This window comes from Phyllobates terribilis, unplaced genomic scaffold (assembly GCF_046119375.1).
Source record: "Phyllobates terribilis strain yellow unplaced genomic scaffold, ASM4611937v1 Scaffold_4__5_contigs__length_816908805, whole genome shotgun sequence".
NCBI lineage: Eukaryota > Metazoa > Chordata > Amphibia > Anura > Dendrobatidae > Phyllobates > Phyllobates terribilis.
The window spans coordinates 39028257-39044992 of NW_027362764.1; the positions used below are offsets into that span (position 1 = coordinate 39028257).

At 45.9% G+C, this 16736-nt stretch overlaps 1 protein-coding gene across 3 annotated transcripts in view; it reads left to right on the forward strand.

The window, feature by feature from the left end:
- The first annotated feature begins 3525 nt into the window (after window positions 1–3525).
- Window positions 3526–16736, forward strand: part of AGMO (alkylglycerol monooxygenase) — a 347454-nt gene continuing 334243 nt past the window's right edge. The window contains exons 1-2 of one of the 3 annotated variants that reach the window (XM_073676469.1): window positions 3531–3680; window positions 3773–3918. In XM_073676469.1, the coding sequence (XP_073532570.1) occupies window positions 3793–3918 (126 nt within the window). In that variant the 5' untranslated portion in view covers window positions 3531–3680; window positions 3773–3792. Of the gene's footprint in view, window positions 3919–16736 lie in introns of all 3 variants that reach the window. The other 2 variants (XM_073676470.1, XM_073676468.1) reach the window with 2 other exon arrangements.

Here is a 16736-nt window from a genome sequence, read left to right on the forward strand (position 1 = left end):
CCAACTACCAACCAAGTAATAAGAAAAAACACACAGAAACATGGGCATTCCCAGGATCAAAACTAGGTGGGGGGGGCAAGACATGGTCACAGATACCGAAGAGAAATATATATTTAGTACAATGCAAAGATTTCACTTCTTACATTACATGAGTGATATCTATTATAAATTCCACAATAGCTCAGAAACCGGCGAATTGCTCCACACAGTATACTGGCCGCCATAAAATGCCCCATACAGGATACTGGTCCCCATATAACGCTCCATACAGGATACTGGCCCCCATATATGCTCCATACAGTATACTGGCCCCCATATAACGCTCCATACAGAATACTGGCCCCCATATAACGCTTCAGGCAGGAGACTGGCCCCCATATAACGCTCCATGCAGGATACTGGCCCCCATATAACGCTCCATACAGAATACTGGCCCCCATATAACGCTCCATACAGAATACTGGCTCCCATACAACGCTCCATACAGGATACTGGCCCCCATATAATGATCCATACAGAATACTGGCCCCCATATAATGCTCCATACAGAATACTGGCCCCCATATAACGCTCCATACAGGATACTGGCCCCCATAAAATGCTCCATACAGAATACTGGCCCCCATAAAATGCTCCATACAGAATACTGGCCCCCATATAACGCTCCATACGGAATACTGGCCCCCATATAACACTCCATACAGGATACTGGCCCCCATATAACGCTCCATACGGAATACTGGCCCCCATATAATACTCCACACAGGATACTGGCCCCCATATAATGCTCCATGCAGGATACTGGCCCCCATATAACGCTTCAGGCAGGATACTGGCCCCCATATAACGCTCCATGCAGGATACTGGCCCCCATATAACGCTCCATACAGAATACTGGCTCCCATATAACGCTCCATACAGGATACTGGCCCCCATATAATGATCCATACAGAATACTGGCCCCCATATAATGCTCCATACAGAATACTGGCCCCCATATAACGCTCCATACAGGATACTGGCCCCCATAAAATGCTCCATACAGAATACTAGCCCCCATAAAATGCTCCATACAGAATACTGGCCCCCATATAACGCTCCATACGGAATACTGGCCCCCATATAACACTCCATACAGGATACTGGCCCCCATATAACGCTCCATACGGAATACTGGCCCCCATATAACACTCCACACAGGATACTGGCCCCCATATAATGCTCCATGCAGGATACTGGCCCCCATATAACGCTCCATGCAGGATACTGGCCCCCATATAACACTCCATGCAGGATACTGGCCCCCATATAACGCTCCATACAGAATACTGGCCCCCATATAACGCTCCATACAGAATACTGGCCTCCATATAACGCTCCATGCAGGGTGTTCCCCACACATAATACCTCATGCAGGCTGTTCTCCCCCCACATAATGCCCCATGTAGGATGTCACCCCACCTTATAATGCCTCATGCAGGATGACACCCCCCCTTCCTTATAATGCCCCATGGAGGATGTCACACCCCCCTCCCTTATAATGCCCCATGCAGGATGTCAAACACACCCCCTTCCTTATAATGCCCCATGCAGGATGTCACCCCCCCTCCCTTATAATGCCCCATGCAGGATGTCACCCCCCCTTATAATGCCCCATGCAGGATGTCACCCCCCCCGTTATAATGCCCCATGCAGGATGTCACCCCCCCTTATAATGCCCCATGCAGGATGTCACCCCCCCCTTATAATGCCCCATGCAGGATGTCACCCCCCCTTATAATGCCCCATGCAGGATGTCACCCCCCCTTATAATGCCCCATGCAGGATGTCACACACCCCCACCTCACCTCCATCCCTTATACTGCCCCATGCCTCCATATAATAATAAAAAAAAATCAAATACTCACCTCACGTCTCACCTGCTGCCGCTGCTCCGGGCTCCAGCGTCGCCGGCCTCATCCCGCTCTGCGCTGTGACTGCTCAGGAGAGAGCGCGGTGTAAAGACGTCACCGCGCCCTCTGACCTGAGACGTCACAGTGCAGCAGCCACGGAGGATGCAGGAGCTGCTGCGGAGGCACGAGGAGTGGTAAGTATTGTGCCGGGGTCCTATGCAAGCGGGGGGGAGTGGGCGCTGACGGTGAGGGCCCCCCCCCCCGCCTGCTCAAGGCCCTGGAATTTGCCCGGGTGTGCCGGGTGCTGACGCCGGCCCTGGTGTGCGGCTTGCATGCCTGCTTCTAGGGGGGGGCAGCTGCCGCCATCTGCCCCACGGTGGGTACGCCCATGCACAGAAAGCACTTTAAGTATTAAATAAACACTTCTCAACACTTTCCCTGGTTCATCACTTTATTACATTTAAAAATCCCACACAGGTCTGACGTAGTCTCAGCGAATCCAGCGAATCCTCCATGCAAAGATTTTGGAGCTTGGCTCTGGTTCTCCATAGTCTTTGCAGATAACCACTGCTAGGTCACGCTGCACTGTGCGAGACCCTGCGGCTCTGAACAGCCGAGACATCATTAACGTCACCGCTCATCAGAGTTGCTGGGTCATGCTGCCCCCATCACTATTCCTCACCTCTACACAAACTTCATAGTGCCCTACATAGCAATAATTCCAGCTCCCATTACCATACAACAGTTTTGTGTCCCCACAAGTACCAGTGCACCCCATTCTTCATTCAATTGTAGTGACACATAATAATAGTGCCCCTTTTCTGCCCCCATACAGAAGTCATTTCCCTTTTGCAGTTTCACTGCAGTTTCACCCTTTTTACCCCTTACAATAATTATGTCATGCCCCCCTTTGTGCTCCCATACAATAGTAATTTCCCTTTTGTGCCCCTGTGCAAAAGTAATGCCTCCTTTGTGCTTCAATACACTAATGATGTCCCTCTTTGAATCACCCCATAATGCGATTTTCAATAAAAAAAAAAATCACAATACGACCGCCGATCAGAAAACTTTTACCAACCAGCGGTCATTTGAATACATGTTTACACAGTCAGACCAAAAGCCAACTATGTGCACTGAGCAACCCAAACTAGATCTCGCAGAGCTCATAGGCTGCCATCCTTCTTGGTTTACACAGAATGATGCACCCATGATGATACGTTTTGCTCAATCTTCGGATGATCAGCAATCTCTTCCATTTCCGGGCTGCTCTGTCGATGGGGCCGTGACTGCCAACATCATTGGTTCCCCGCAGCTAGCCAGCAGGGAGCCGGCGACTATCAATCAGCATGACATTTTTTTTTTATTTTTTTTTTTTTACTATGGACATACAAACTTAGTCTTGGATAATCTCTTTAAATAGTATACAAAAAATTTTTTCTAAAGTATTCCAAGAAATGTTTACAATTTTTTTGATATTTATTTGTAATTATTATTATTATTATTTTGCGTGTTACTTTGTATGACTCAGCAGCAGTTTTGATCGATTCTTTACAGTGGAAAGTATTTCAGGGTCACGAGTTATCAATGTAACAAAGTGTAAAGTACAAGTTGACATTGTATCCAGTGCATTGTATGTCAGCAGCCTCCTCTGTCCTCCTCTATCTCCTCCACTCTTCCCCTTGGCCTCCATTGAGCTTTTTCCCTCTGGACTTTTGACTGAGTGAATCACGTGGCCTCCGCCTTTCTTCCTTCTGTATCAGGTTTCACCAGGAAGAGTCTCCAAACAATGTACGTCTGCTTGTGACACGAATGTGAAAACGCAGTCAGTGCATGCGACTGTGCACATAGAAATCCTTGGTTTCTTCTTCCATTCCCTGCAGCTGCTGAGCTCCCGTCAGCCATGGGGGGATTCACAGGCCGGAGCGAGCAGTCCATCTCCCAGGGCGTCCGGATGATGTTTTATGTCTTGCATCCAAATGAAACCTCCTTCAAAACAATAGAAGATGTACCGGATTACGTGGATAAGGTGAGAACCGTACGGGACGGTGGTAACGACGCAATTTCCATATATTTATCCATATGGATTCTAAGACGACAGACGGTATGAAAATAATAGGTCAAATATTCAATGTTTACCAACCTAGATTTTGGACTCTTCTCTGCATTTCGGTACAGCGAGAATTAAGCCTCACTTTTATTAAACTTTAATATATTATCTGTCCACGATGGTAAGAATACAAGTACAAAAATATAACTACTATAATACCGCCCCCTATGTACAAGAATATAACCACTATAATACTGCTCCTATGTACAAGAATATAACTACTATAATACTGCCCCCTATGTACAAGAATATAACCACTATAATACTGCTCCTATGTACAAGAATATAACTACTATAATACTGCCCCTATCTACAAGAATACAACTACTATAATACTGCCCCTATGTACAAGAATATAACTACTATAATACTGCTCCTATGTACAAGAATATAACTACTATAATACTGCTCCTATGTACAAGAATATAACTACTATAATACTGTGCCCTATGTACAAGAATATAACTATTATAATACTGCTCCTATGTACAAGAATATAACTACTATAATACTGCTCCTATGTACAAGAATATAACTACTATAATACTGCCCCTATGTACAAGAATATAACTACTATAATACTGCTCCTATGTACAAGAATATAACTACTATAATACTGCCCCTATGTACAAGAATATAACTAATATAATGCTGCTCCTATGTACAAGAATATAACTACTATAATACTGTGCCCTATGTACAAGAATATAACTACTATAATACTGCCCCTATGTGCAAGAATATAACTACTATAACACTGCTCCTATGTACAAGAATATAACTACTATAATACTGCCCCTATGTACAAGAATACAACTACTATAATACTGCCCCTATGTACAAGAATATAATTACTATAATACTGCTCCTATGTACAAGAATATAACTACTATAATACTGCCCCTATGTACAAGAATATAACTACTATAATACTGCCCCTATGTACAAGAATATAACTACTATAATACTGCTCCTATGTACAAGAATATAACTACTATAATACTGCCCCTATGTACAAGAATATAACTACTATAATACTGCCCCTATGTACAAGAATATAACTACTATAATACTGCCCCTATGTACAAGAATTTAATTCCTATAATACTGCCCCTATGTACAAGAATATAACTACTATAATACTGTGCCCTATGTACAAGAATATAACTACTATAACACTGCTCCTATGTACAAGAATATAACTACTATAACACTGCTCCTATGTACAAGAATATAACTACTATAATACTGCCCCTATGTACAAGAATATAACTACTATAATACTGTCCCCTATGTACAAGAATATAACTACTATAACACTGCTCCTATGTACAAGAATATAACTACTATAATACTGCTCCCATGTACAAGAATATAACTACTATAATACTGCTCCTATGTACAAGAATATAACTACTATAATACTACCCCTATGTACAAGAATATAACTACTATAATACTGCCCCTATGTACAAGAATATAATTACTATAATACTGCCCCATGTACAAGAATATAACTACTATAATACTGCTCCTATGTACAAGAGTATAACTACTATAATACTGCTCCTATGTACAAGAATATAACTACTATAATACTGCTTCTATGTACAAGAATATAACTACTATAATACTGCCCCTATGTACAAGAATATAACTACTATAATACTACCCCTAAGTACAAGAATATAACTACTATAATACTGCCTCTATGTACAAGAATATAACTACTATAATACTGCCCCCTATGTACAAGAATATAACTATAATACTGCTCCCTACGTATAAGAATATAACTACTATAATACTGCTCCTATGTACAAGAATATAACTACTATAATACTGCCCCCTATGTACAAGAATATAACTACTATAATACTGCTTCTATGTACAAGAATATAACTACTATAATACTGGTCCTACATACAAGAATATAACTACTATAATATTGCTCCTATGTACAAGAATATAACTACTATAATACTGCTCCCTATGTACAAGAATATAACTACTAGAATACTGCTCCCTATGTACATGAATATAACTACTATAATACTGCTGCTATGTACAAGAATATAACTACTATAATACTGCTCCTATGTACAAGAATATAACTACTATAATACTGCCCCCTATGTACAATAATATAACTACTATAATACTGCTCCCTATATACAAGAATATAACTACTCTAATACTGCTCCTATGTACATGAATATAACTACTATAATACTGCCCCTATGTACAAGAATATAACTAATATATTACTGCCCCTATGTACAAGAATATAACTACTATAATACTGCTCCTCTGTACAAGAATATAACTAATATATTACTGCCCCCTATGTACAAGAATATAACTACTGTAATACTGCCCCTATGTACAAGACTATAACTACTATAATACTGCCCCTTATGTACAAGAATATAACTACTATAATACTGCTCCCTATGTACAAGAATATAACTACTATAATACAGCCCCCTATGTGCAAGAATGTTACTACTATAATACTGCCCCCTATGTGTAAGAATATAATTGGTATAATACTGCTGCTATGTACAAAAATATAACTACTATAATACTGCCTCCTATGTGCAAGAATATTACTACTATAATACTGCCCCCTATGTACAAGAATATAACTCCTATAATACTGCTCCTATGTACAAGAATATAACTACTATAATACTGCTCCTATGTATAAGAATATAACTACTATAATACTGCCCCCTATGTACAAGAATATAACTACTATAATACTGCTCCTTATGTACAAGAATATAATTACTATAATACTGCTCCTATGTACAAGAATATAACTACTATAATACTGCCCCTGTGTACAAGAATATAACTACTATAATACTGCCCCCTATGTACAAGAATATAACTACTATAATACTGCCCCTTATGTACAAGAATATAACTACTATAATGATCTTTTTATTTAAAACTGACAACCAAATATTACAGAATAATTACATTAAAATCTCAAAATAATAAATATTAAAGAAAATAAATCCTGTGTTGTTACATCACTTACACAATGACATTAGATAACGTTGATAAATCCCGCCACATGAATGTTCCTCCAGTTCACATTACCTGAGTTAATCTTTATATCCTTCTTATACACTGACTTGAGACTTTCCAGGATCTTATACCTGACACTATCACAGGACAGGACCTCCTTATTGATGAGCAGGCAGCACCGTGCACACCACAGATGATAGATGGTCACCACATTTATTACATATAGTGAGCTCCGGTTATACGCCCTGAGCTCAGGCTGGAAGTCTCCGTACAGCAGCTGACCATATGACTGTCCCACCAGGTGCGGTAACTTTAGGGACAAGGACACACACTCCCATACCTGCATACTGAAGGGACACTCTAGAAGCAGATGCTCCATAGTCTCCTGTATATGGGGACACTCTTCCCTAGGACAGGATCTGTCTGATACATTCCTGCACTTTAGGTTATCTCTGACGTACATCTTACCATGGAGCCCCAGCCACGCCACGTCTCTCATATGAGTGGGAACTCTGGGATCTAGTACGTTTTTTGCAGCCTGTTTTACATCTAGACTTGGGGCGCCCCTCAATTGAACATGGACACTAAAGTGAGATGACAGCACGTTCTTATACAACTCCTTCCTACTGAGCTGCCTGACGTCCTCATACAGGATCCTCCATCTAATGACCTTACTTATTACATGGACACCATACCAAGAAACATTATTCTTTAGTCGGCCTGAGATTCTCTTGTTGGGGTCCCCTACCGACCACACGGACACAAACTGCTGGATCTGGCTCTTAAACAAACAAGACCATGGCGTCTTCTCTGAATTCTTACAAAATGAAAAGTTCTTCATAAGAAACATGAGATTAAAGAAGAGCTCAGGACAGGGCATGGAGAGACCACCCTCCTTATGGGGGAGATAGACAATGTTTCTCCTGACCACATTCACTCTGTTACCCCACAAGAAGTGAAAGAAGACATTGGTAAGTCTGGGGTGTAACGCATCGGGCACCGGGAACACCACACTGATATAGAGGAAGAGCGGGAGCAGGAAGGTCTTCAGCAGGCGGACCTTCTCCAGATACGTCAGCTTCCAGTGTCTCCAGCTCTGCACCTTCTGCTCACACACCACCAGCTTCTCCTCCCAGTTCACCTTCCCATCATCTACAGCTCCAAACACTACTCCCAAAATCTTTATCTGACCCTGAACTGTTCTGAAGGGCACAGAGAAGACATCACTGTCACCCCCCAACCACAACGCCTCGTTCTTCTCCATGTTCACAGAGGAGTTAGACACATTGGAGAAGGCTGTCATCTCCTGCTGTAGAGCCGCACAGTCATCTCTAGAAGAAACCACAACCGACACGACATCCGCATAGGCGCAGAACTTTACATCCTCCACTGTACTCTGCAGGCAACACCTCAGTCCTGTGAAACCTCTATGATCCTGCACTTTTCTGAGGAAAGGATCCAGACTAAAGACATACAACAATGGGCTGAGAGGACAGCCCTGCCTCACCCCTGACATGATCCTGAAGGGCTCGGCCAAGTGACCATTAATCAGTGGCAGGCTTACAGCCTCCTTATACACAACCTGCAGCCACTGCACAAACCGCACCGGGAGGCCATAGTGTAACAACACCTGGTACAAGTAGTCATGATGGACTCTATCAAAGGCTTTACTCTGGTCTAAGCCCACAATATACGCCCCCACATTGTGCTGCTTAATGTACATCACAGCTTCTCTCACCAGCAGCAATGAGTCCTCTATCGTCCGACCCGTCACACCACACGTCTGGTTGGCGATGATCAGCTCACCCGCCACCTCGCTCAGCCGATAATACAAGATCTTGGCCAGGATTTTATAGTCAATGTTTAGCAAAGACAGTGGACGCCAGTTCTTTACATCTTTTAGATTTCCCTTCTTTGCTAAGAGAACCAGAACAGATCTATACTGGGACTGTAGGAGCTTCCCTGCAGAGAGGCAATCATTATAGACCTGCACCAGGTCCGGAGCCAACAAGTCCCTGAACTCTTTGTAAAACTCGCTGGTCAGGCCGTCCAGTCCTGGGCTCTTGTTGGCCTTTAAGGAATCAATGCTCCTCTTCACCTCATCCTCAGTTATGGGATCGGCCATACTATATGCCTGCACCAGGTCTAAAGTTGGTAGGGACACCCCCTTCGGATAGGCTTTAATGTCATCCTTATCAATATGAGCCCCTTTATACAGATCTCTATAATAATCCCCAATGATCCTGTGGACTTTCTCCGGCTCTGACTGCTCCACCCCATTCTCATCTAACAAGCCAGTGATCAGCTTCTTACTAACCCTGTTCTTACAAGCAATAAAGGGATCTGGGTTATGGACGCCCCAACTATCAAACTGTCCCTCCGCCTTGAGAGACTTGAGGCGATCGTACTGCAGCTCCCTCATCCGCTGCTTTATATGGCCGACGCTCCGTCCGTCCACCTCCTCACCACCATTCATCCTGCTGTATAGCTGGCTGAGGTGCAGTCTCAGGGCTGTGTATCTCATATAATCCATATTACTACGTCTCCTGGCTGCTCGTATAATAAGCTGCTTGATGTCGCTCTTCATGATCTCCCACCACTCAGCTGTGTCATCACACATACACTGGGTGGTCCTACGTTCATTATAGCATGTGGTGAAGGCCTCTCTGAACCGAGGATCTTGGACTACAGAGCTGTTCACCTTCCAGTACCCCTTTCCACAGACCACAGCTTGGGCCAGATCCAGCGTCACACTCACCATACAATGGTCCGAATACTCCAGGGGGCTGATCCTGTACTGAGAGCATCTCACCTCCCTCTTTATATACACCCGGTCTATCCTACTGGCATTACCACCCTTATGGTAAGTGTACGTCTTACTGGTATGATGAGACCCATACGGGTCTACGAGGTGGGCCTGCTGGACTATATTATTAAGGAACGTCTCATCATATCTTAGTTGCTTATGACTGCTGGATCTGTCCACATTACAGGACACATTATTAAAGTCCCCACACAATATAAATACTTTAGATGTAAAGCAATATGGTTTCATGTGGTCAAATAGTTCCCTCCGCTCTTTCCTGGTCTGCGGAGCATAAATGTTTATCGCTCTATAATGGATGGAGTCCAATGTAAAGTCCAGCATCAGACAGCGACCCGGACAGATCTCCAGGACTCTGTCCACCTGGACATTCATGGTATTAAAGAGGACCCCCACACCGTCATTTCTCTCCAGACCGAAGGACCAGAATGACGGCCCAAGTCTCCAGTCTCTCTTGGCTGCATACACATGAGCATTGCTCTTCAAATACGTCTCCTGCAAGAAGAAGACGTCAGATCTCTCGTCAGACAAATGCTGGTAAATCGCCTGCCGCTGGCTCACAGTCCTCACACTGTTCACATTAATAGAGCTTATTCTCAGCCGCATCCTGATCACTTAGACTTTTTGGTCTTCTTCCTCCTTCCACTGCTGTCACCTGTAGTGCCCCATCTCTTTGTGGACACGGGAGGGTCAGGATCCCCCTCATCAGAGACGTTTTCGAGGACGCATGAAGGACTTTGCTCCATTTGTGACTCTTCATCTTGGTCTTCTCCCAGCACATTGTAACATCCAGGACTTATCGCCATCACTGGAGGCTCAGAGGTTTTCTGTACTGTTGTGACTTTTCTGGTGGGATCCACAGATGCATTTTTTCTTTTTACGGTCACAAAGCCTTCCTCATCCACACTGGACAGTGCAGGCGGACTAACTGCTTCCACAGATGTACTGGGCTGATGTTTGGATGGTTTGGTGGCAGGCTTTCTGGACACCTTAGGCCTCTCTTTAACAACTGGCATTTTAGGCCCTACTTTAGTGGCTGATCGAAGCTTAGGTCTTATTATATTGGCTGATGGCGGTTTAGGTCTTTCTTTAGTGGCTGGTGGGCCTTTAGGTGGTTCTTCAGTGGCTGGTGGTCCTAGTAGTGCAGCATCCGTTAGTACCTCAGACTCTGGAGCAGGTTCACTGATACTGTGACTTCTGTCCTCATCCATATCGGCTTCTGGGACATCAGAACCTCTGGTGACATCTTCCTGAATAACTTCTGAGGAGGTCTGGCCATTATATTTATTGTGTTCTGCATGCCGGCAATCCCGGAACGTATGCCCTGGTTCTGAGCACAGATTACAGATGACAGCTCCTGTGCATTTGTCCTTTGTATGACCTGACTGTCCACATAATGAGCATGTGATACGAGAGCAGTTTATGGCGAGGTGCCGGCCCCCACATCTATGGCACAGACGTGGCTGACCAGGGTAGTAGCAGATCCCCCTCTCTGAGCCCAGGTAGAAGGAGTGCGGCAGATGTCTGGTCACACAGCTCTCTTGTATCAGCTGGATTTTCACTGTATATCCTCCATTCCATATCTGCTCCTCATCATAGATCTTGTCGGGATGACTTCTAACTATGCACTGCCGGTTCAGCCAGTGCTGCAGATCCGCCACCGCCACCACCTCAGACTGGAACAGAACAGTGGCCGTTATCTCCTGCGGCTTAGACAGCTGGATACAATGGAGGTGATCCCAGATCTTATCTTCTCTGGTGTCATTATAGATGTTCCAGAACAGATCCAGATCGCAGTGGAGCTTAAAGCTGATGTCATAGATCCTGCTGGATGGGATATGGATCAGAGCGTAGACCTCAGACGCATTGAACTTCATGAAGTCTTTTAGGAGAACTTTCCCAATGTAAATTCTGGATGGGATGTTCTCCTCTGGTCCTGTGTATTTTATCCTGACTGTGTTTCTCCTCTGAGGCGGGGGGTTCACTGGTCTGGTGACATTAGAGAACAGTCTCCTGAACTGATGGTCAGCAGATGGGTCAGTGCTGGAGCTTTCACCAGCCGCAGATGGGTCAGTGCCGGAGCTTTCACCAGCCGCAGGTGGATCAGTGCTGGAGATCTCCACCGCTGCTGGAGGATTAGTGCTGGAGCTCTCCCTAGCTCCATGATTACTGACACCTGACTGTGCTGCAACAACACCCAGATCTACTACTGATGGTTGCACAGTATTGTCTCTATTCACTGACATGGAGGGTTGAGAGTCCATTACCACTGCAGTGTGGTCGCCATCCGCTGACATACATGACATAGAGTCCATCACCACTGATTGCTGCACAGTATTATCTCCATTCACTGACATGGAGGGCTCAGAGTCCATTATAATATTTGTATTATCTGTTGCAGACAGACATTCACTAGCACCAGTGAGCGGGGTCTCACTCACAGCGCTGAGGGGGGTCTCACTCACAGTATCAGTACAGGGTGCACTTTCTTTCTCACTCTCAGCAGCTGAGCTCACTTCATTGCTGCATAGAGAGGTCACTGCAGTTAACCCCTCGTTTGCTGGCACACTTTCCTCTGCGGCACTTTCTGGTGTCTCGGACCCCTCACATTGTGCCCCTGATATCAGCGCTGCACTTCTCACTGGGCTTCCTTGCTCCACAATGCTGTACACAGTTTTATATTTAATGTCCTTATTCCCTATGAAGCGTTTTCTGCTCACAGTCTGGGCTCTGGATTCTTTTTTTTTCTCTTTAGCCCAAGTCTCCTTTCTGGGCACAGAGATTAAACCTTTCTCCAGTTTTTCTTTCCTGATCAGCAGTAGTGTTGAGCCACCCCCGTAGTGTTCGAGTTCGGTTCGGTTCGTCGAACACCCGTGTCTTCGCCGAACTGTTCGTCGAACTGTTCGTCGAACACCTTCGAACACCGTTAAAACCAATGGCAGGCAAACAAAAACACATAGAAACACATAGAAAACACCTTCAAAGGTGTCCAAAAGCTGACAAACTGCTCAGAAGACACAACTAACACATGGAAAAGTGACAAGTACATATAGTCATGCGAAAAGAAAAGAGGTGGAGGAGTAAAAGGAGGGGGAGACACAGATATAGGCATGTCATGCCCTTCTAAAATCCAAAAAGTGAGAAGCCGACACGGCCTGTTCGTTCCTGCCCGTGCGACCTCCGTGTCGCCGGGTTTGTGCCAGAGCCGCGGTGGACCCTGACGGCCAGCCCCCCTCTCCCAATACTGGTGCCTGTCCGCTGGTGGGTCGAGCGAGCCCCCCTGTGGTGGAGGCAGCTCTAAGCTTTTTAATTTAAATTGTCCCTCTAATTTGAATGAATACACTTTAAATCCATTTACAAGGATCTATTGGAGGGCAAGTCTCATGCCAGCAGCCGCGTAATTCCAGCTCCAGTAGCGTCCACTAAAGCTGCTGCAGTTAAAAAGCTTTTATAAGGATCGAGCTCGGCTGTCCACCGCAAGGCATCCTAGTGCCAGTCCCAGCCCCCATGCCTTGGGGTGCCTCCTGATGCTCTTCACTAAGTATCCCGTGGTCCCGTAGCATTTCCTTTGAAAAAATTAAGTGTCCAAACTACAGGTGGTGTAGCTTGCTTAACAGCCGGGATAATCCGCTGACTAGCAGACACTGCTACTAGGCACAAAGTATTTCCTGGGCTAGATGCAGTTAAAAATTTGTAAGTAGATACTCTCGTTGGATGCTGAGAAAGCATTCCATAGAGTCTCCTGGCACGCCATATATGATTCTCTTAAAAAGCTTGGGGTAGGGGTCTAGGGGACCCTTTTATAGCCAAAATCACGGCCCTGTATCACAATACGTCACCTAGGCTGAAGATAAATGGAACTGTAGCACCGAGGGCTCGGTTGCTACAGACGTATTGCACCTCACCCAGAGGTGTGATATCTCACTCTCAGATAAGGATGGAGTGTGGATCAGGACCCGACACCTGCATGCATTACACCACATTGCCGTGGGGCAGGGCGACCAATATGCCCCTGAGATGGGCACGACAGTCCCTGTCCCTGGCTGGAGTGGGGGGAGGGAACACTGAAGAAGGGGAACCCTGCAGTGCAGGAGCAGGGAGGAAGCAGTTCCTGGGTGCATTGAGAAGGGAGTATAAAAGGTGGGCACCATCTTAGTTCAGTGCAGAGAAGTCTGAGCAGAAGTGGCAGGGAGCAGGGGCTCTGCATGAGCTCTGCTCCGGAGGCGGGCCTAGTAACAGAGGCCCAGGCCTGCAAGAGGGAGAAGGAAGGAAGAGGAGCGGAGAAGGCTCCAGGAACGAGGAATGAAGGGATCCCAGGGGTGCGGACGGGCGAGTCGCCACCGCACGCCCGAATCCACCTGCGTGGAGGGGTCAGGCCAAAGGGGGAGTGTTAGAACCTTGCTGTTAGGTTTTTTTTCCTTTGCTGGTCACATGACCTTGTTGGCCTATTTAGTCCTGCTCCGCCCTTCTGGCTTTGCTGGACTTCATTGTATATCTACTTTCTAGCTAGCCTGTGCTCTGTATCTAACTCTGTTAGTTTGCTTGGTCTACGGACCTCTATGTTCTATCTATTTTGTTTGTTCGTCTGTCTGCTACTATTTCTGTTAGGAGGTGTCCCATATTCCTCCCAGTCCTTAGTACTTGTAGGGATTCCCTCCCCACATCTATAGGTCTTCGTACAGACTAGATTAGGACTTTAGCAGGTCTGATCGCAGGATCAGGTTCCCTGTTACATCGTAGGGATTCAGCTGAGTCTCATAGTAGGGACAGATCTCCTCTCTTTCCTTAGCTTTGGTAGCAGAACATAACAGTAAGTCCAGACCAGCAAATTCTCTAAGGAAAGATTTTTCTGTTCCATCATGGTGTCGGTTCAGGATTTGGCTCATCGCCTGCAGGGACTCTCTCTGGAGGTGGCCGAGCTCCGTCAGCACGTGAGTAACTGTCCTGGAGCACATTTCTTGGAGCCTAAGGTATGTTTGCCGAATTTGCTCTGAACAATCATACATCTTCTTCTGCTGGTTGTTCGCCTTTTTTTTTGTTGTTCTGGGAGACATCCGTCGTTTGGGTCGTTCTCCAAGTTGGGATCTGCCGTGCCTGAGGAGGAGAATTTTTCCGGTGATTTGGAAAGAGTTTGGACGGATGTGCGTGGTAATCTTCAGGAGGCCAACAGAAAATCTAAAGACTACTTTGATAGGAAACGACAGGAGGTTTTGTTCGCTGTTGGTGACATGGTTTGGTTGTCCTCTAGGAATCTGCGGTTGAGGATTCCTTCTAAGAAATTGGGTCCCAAGTTTGTAGGGCCCTTTAAGGTGCTTCAGGTTGTCAACCAATCTGCTGTTAGGTTGGAGGTTCCTACCTCCTGGAGAATTAATCCGGTCTTTCATGTCTCTCTGTTAAAAAAAGCTGTTGTGTCGGATGGTGACGCCTCTGCCTCTGTTCCTCCGGTGGTGGAGGACGGGGAATATGAAATTTCTCGCATCCTTGACTCTAGACGGTATAGAGGTAGTTTGCAGTATCTTGTGGCCTGGAAAGGTTTCGGACCCGAGGATAACTCTTGGGTGAGGTCAGATGATGTTTCCGCGTCCAGACTTATCAGAGCGTTTCACAGGAGATTTCCTGATAAGCCTGGTCCTAGGGGATCCGGAGGATCCTCTTAGAAGGGGGGGTACTGTTAGAACCTTGCTGTTAGGTTTTTTTTCCTTTGCTGGTCACATGACCTTGTTGGCCTATTTAGTCCTGCTCCGCCCTTCTGGCTTTGCTGGACTTCATTGTATATCTACTTTCTAGCTAGCCTGTGCTCTGTATCTAACTCTGTTAGTTTGCTTGGTCTACGGACCTCTATGTTCTATCTATTTTGTTTGTTCGTCTGTCTGCTACTATTTCTGTTAGGAGGTGTCCCATATTCCTCCCAGTCCTTAGTACTTGTAGGGATTCCCTCCCCACATCTATAGGTCTTCGTACAGACTAGATTAGGACTTTAGCAGGTCTGATCGCAGGATCAGGTTCCCTGTTACATCGTAGGGATTCAGCTGAGTCTCATAGTAGGGACAGATCTCCTCTCTTTCCTTAGCTTTGGTAGCAGAACATAACAGGGAGACCGGTCCCCGAACTAGTGGAGGCAGGAAACGACCCTCAGCTAGAAACCGGAGGCTCTGACATTTTATGTGGCGCAGCCCCTTGCTCCACCCGCTAGGAAGGCACCACATAGGGTCAGGGAAACTGGCGCCAAGTTTACCAAGAGGAGGCCCGAGGCAGCCGGACAGAAGTGTTGGTAAGAAAGGCCAGACAAAGGACACACAAAGGGGGTCCTGTGAAGCGCTCCAAAGTTATCTGGGAGTTGTCTGAGCCCCTCACCTGGTGAGCACAGTACGACGTGGGCAGCCGTTACCTGCAGACGTGGTCTGGATAATAAGAACTGTGAGTAAAGGCCCTGAACTGCATCACTGACTCCGTGTCGTTACTGCTGCTGCCCTGCACCATCACCCCCATCCTCCGCATACACTGCCCTGAGGCTATACTCCTCCCGTGGGGAGTTATGCTACGCTCTGCTGCACCCACAACACCAGCCTTAGCGGTCTGCCCTGTAGCGGCGGTTCACTCTGACCGCAATCCACGGGTGGCGTAGTCGGACATTTAAACATCAAAACCACATAAATAGTTCCGCCACTGGTTTGACCGCCCTGAGCCACGGAACCGGATCGCCGCCACGAAGACTACAACCACCAGCATCCACCAAAAAGGGTCCGGCTCCGGGTGTCCCAAGGCCCAGGGGGTGCATCAGAACATTTTCATCACCTTTCACAATCACCAATGGGACAAGGCAGGGATGTCCTCTGTCCCCTCTCTTATACATCCTAGTGACGGAGCACCTGCT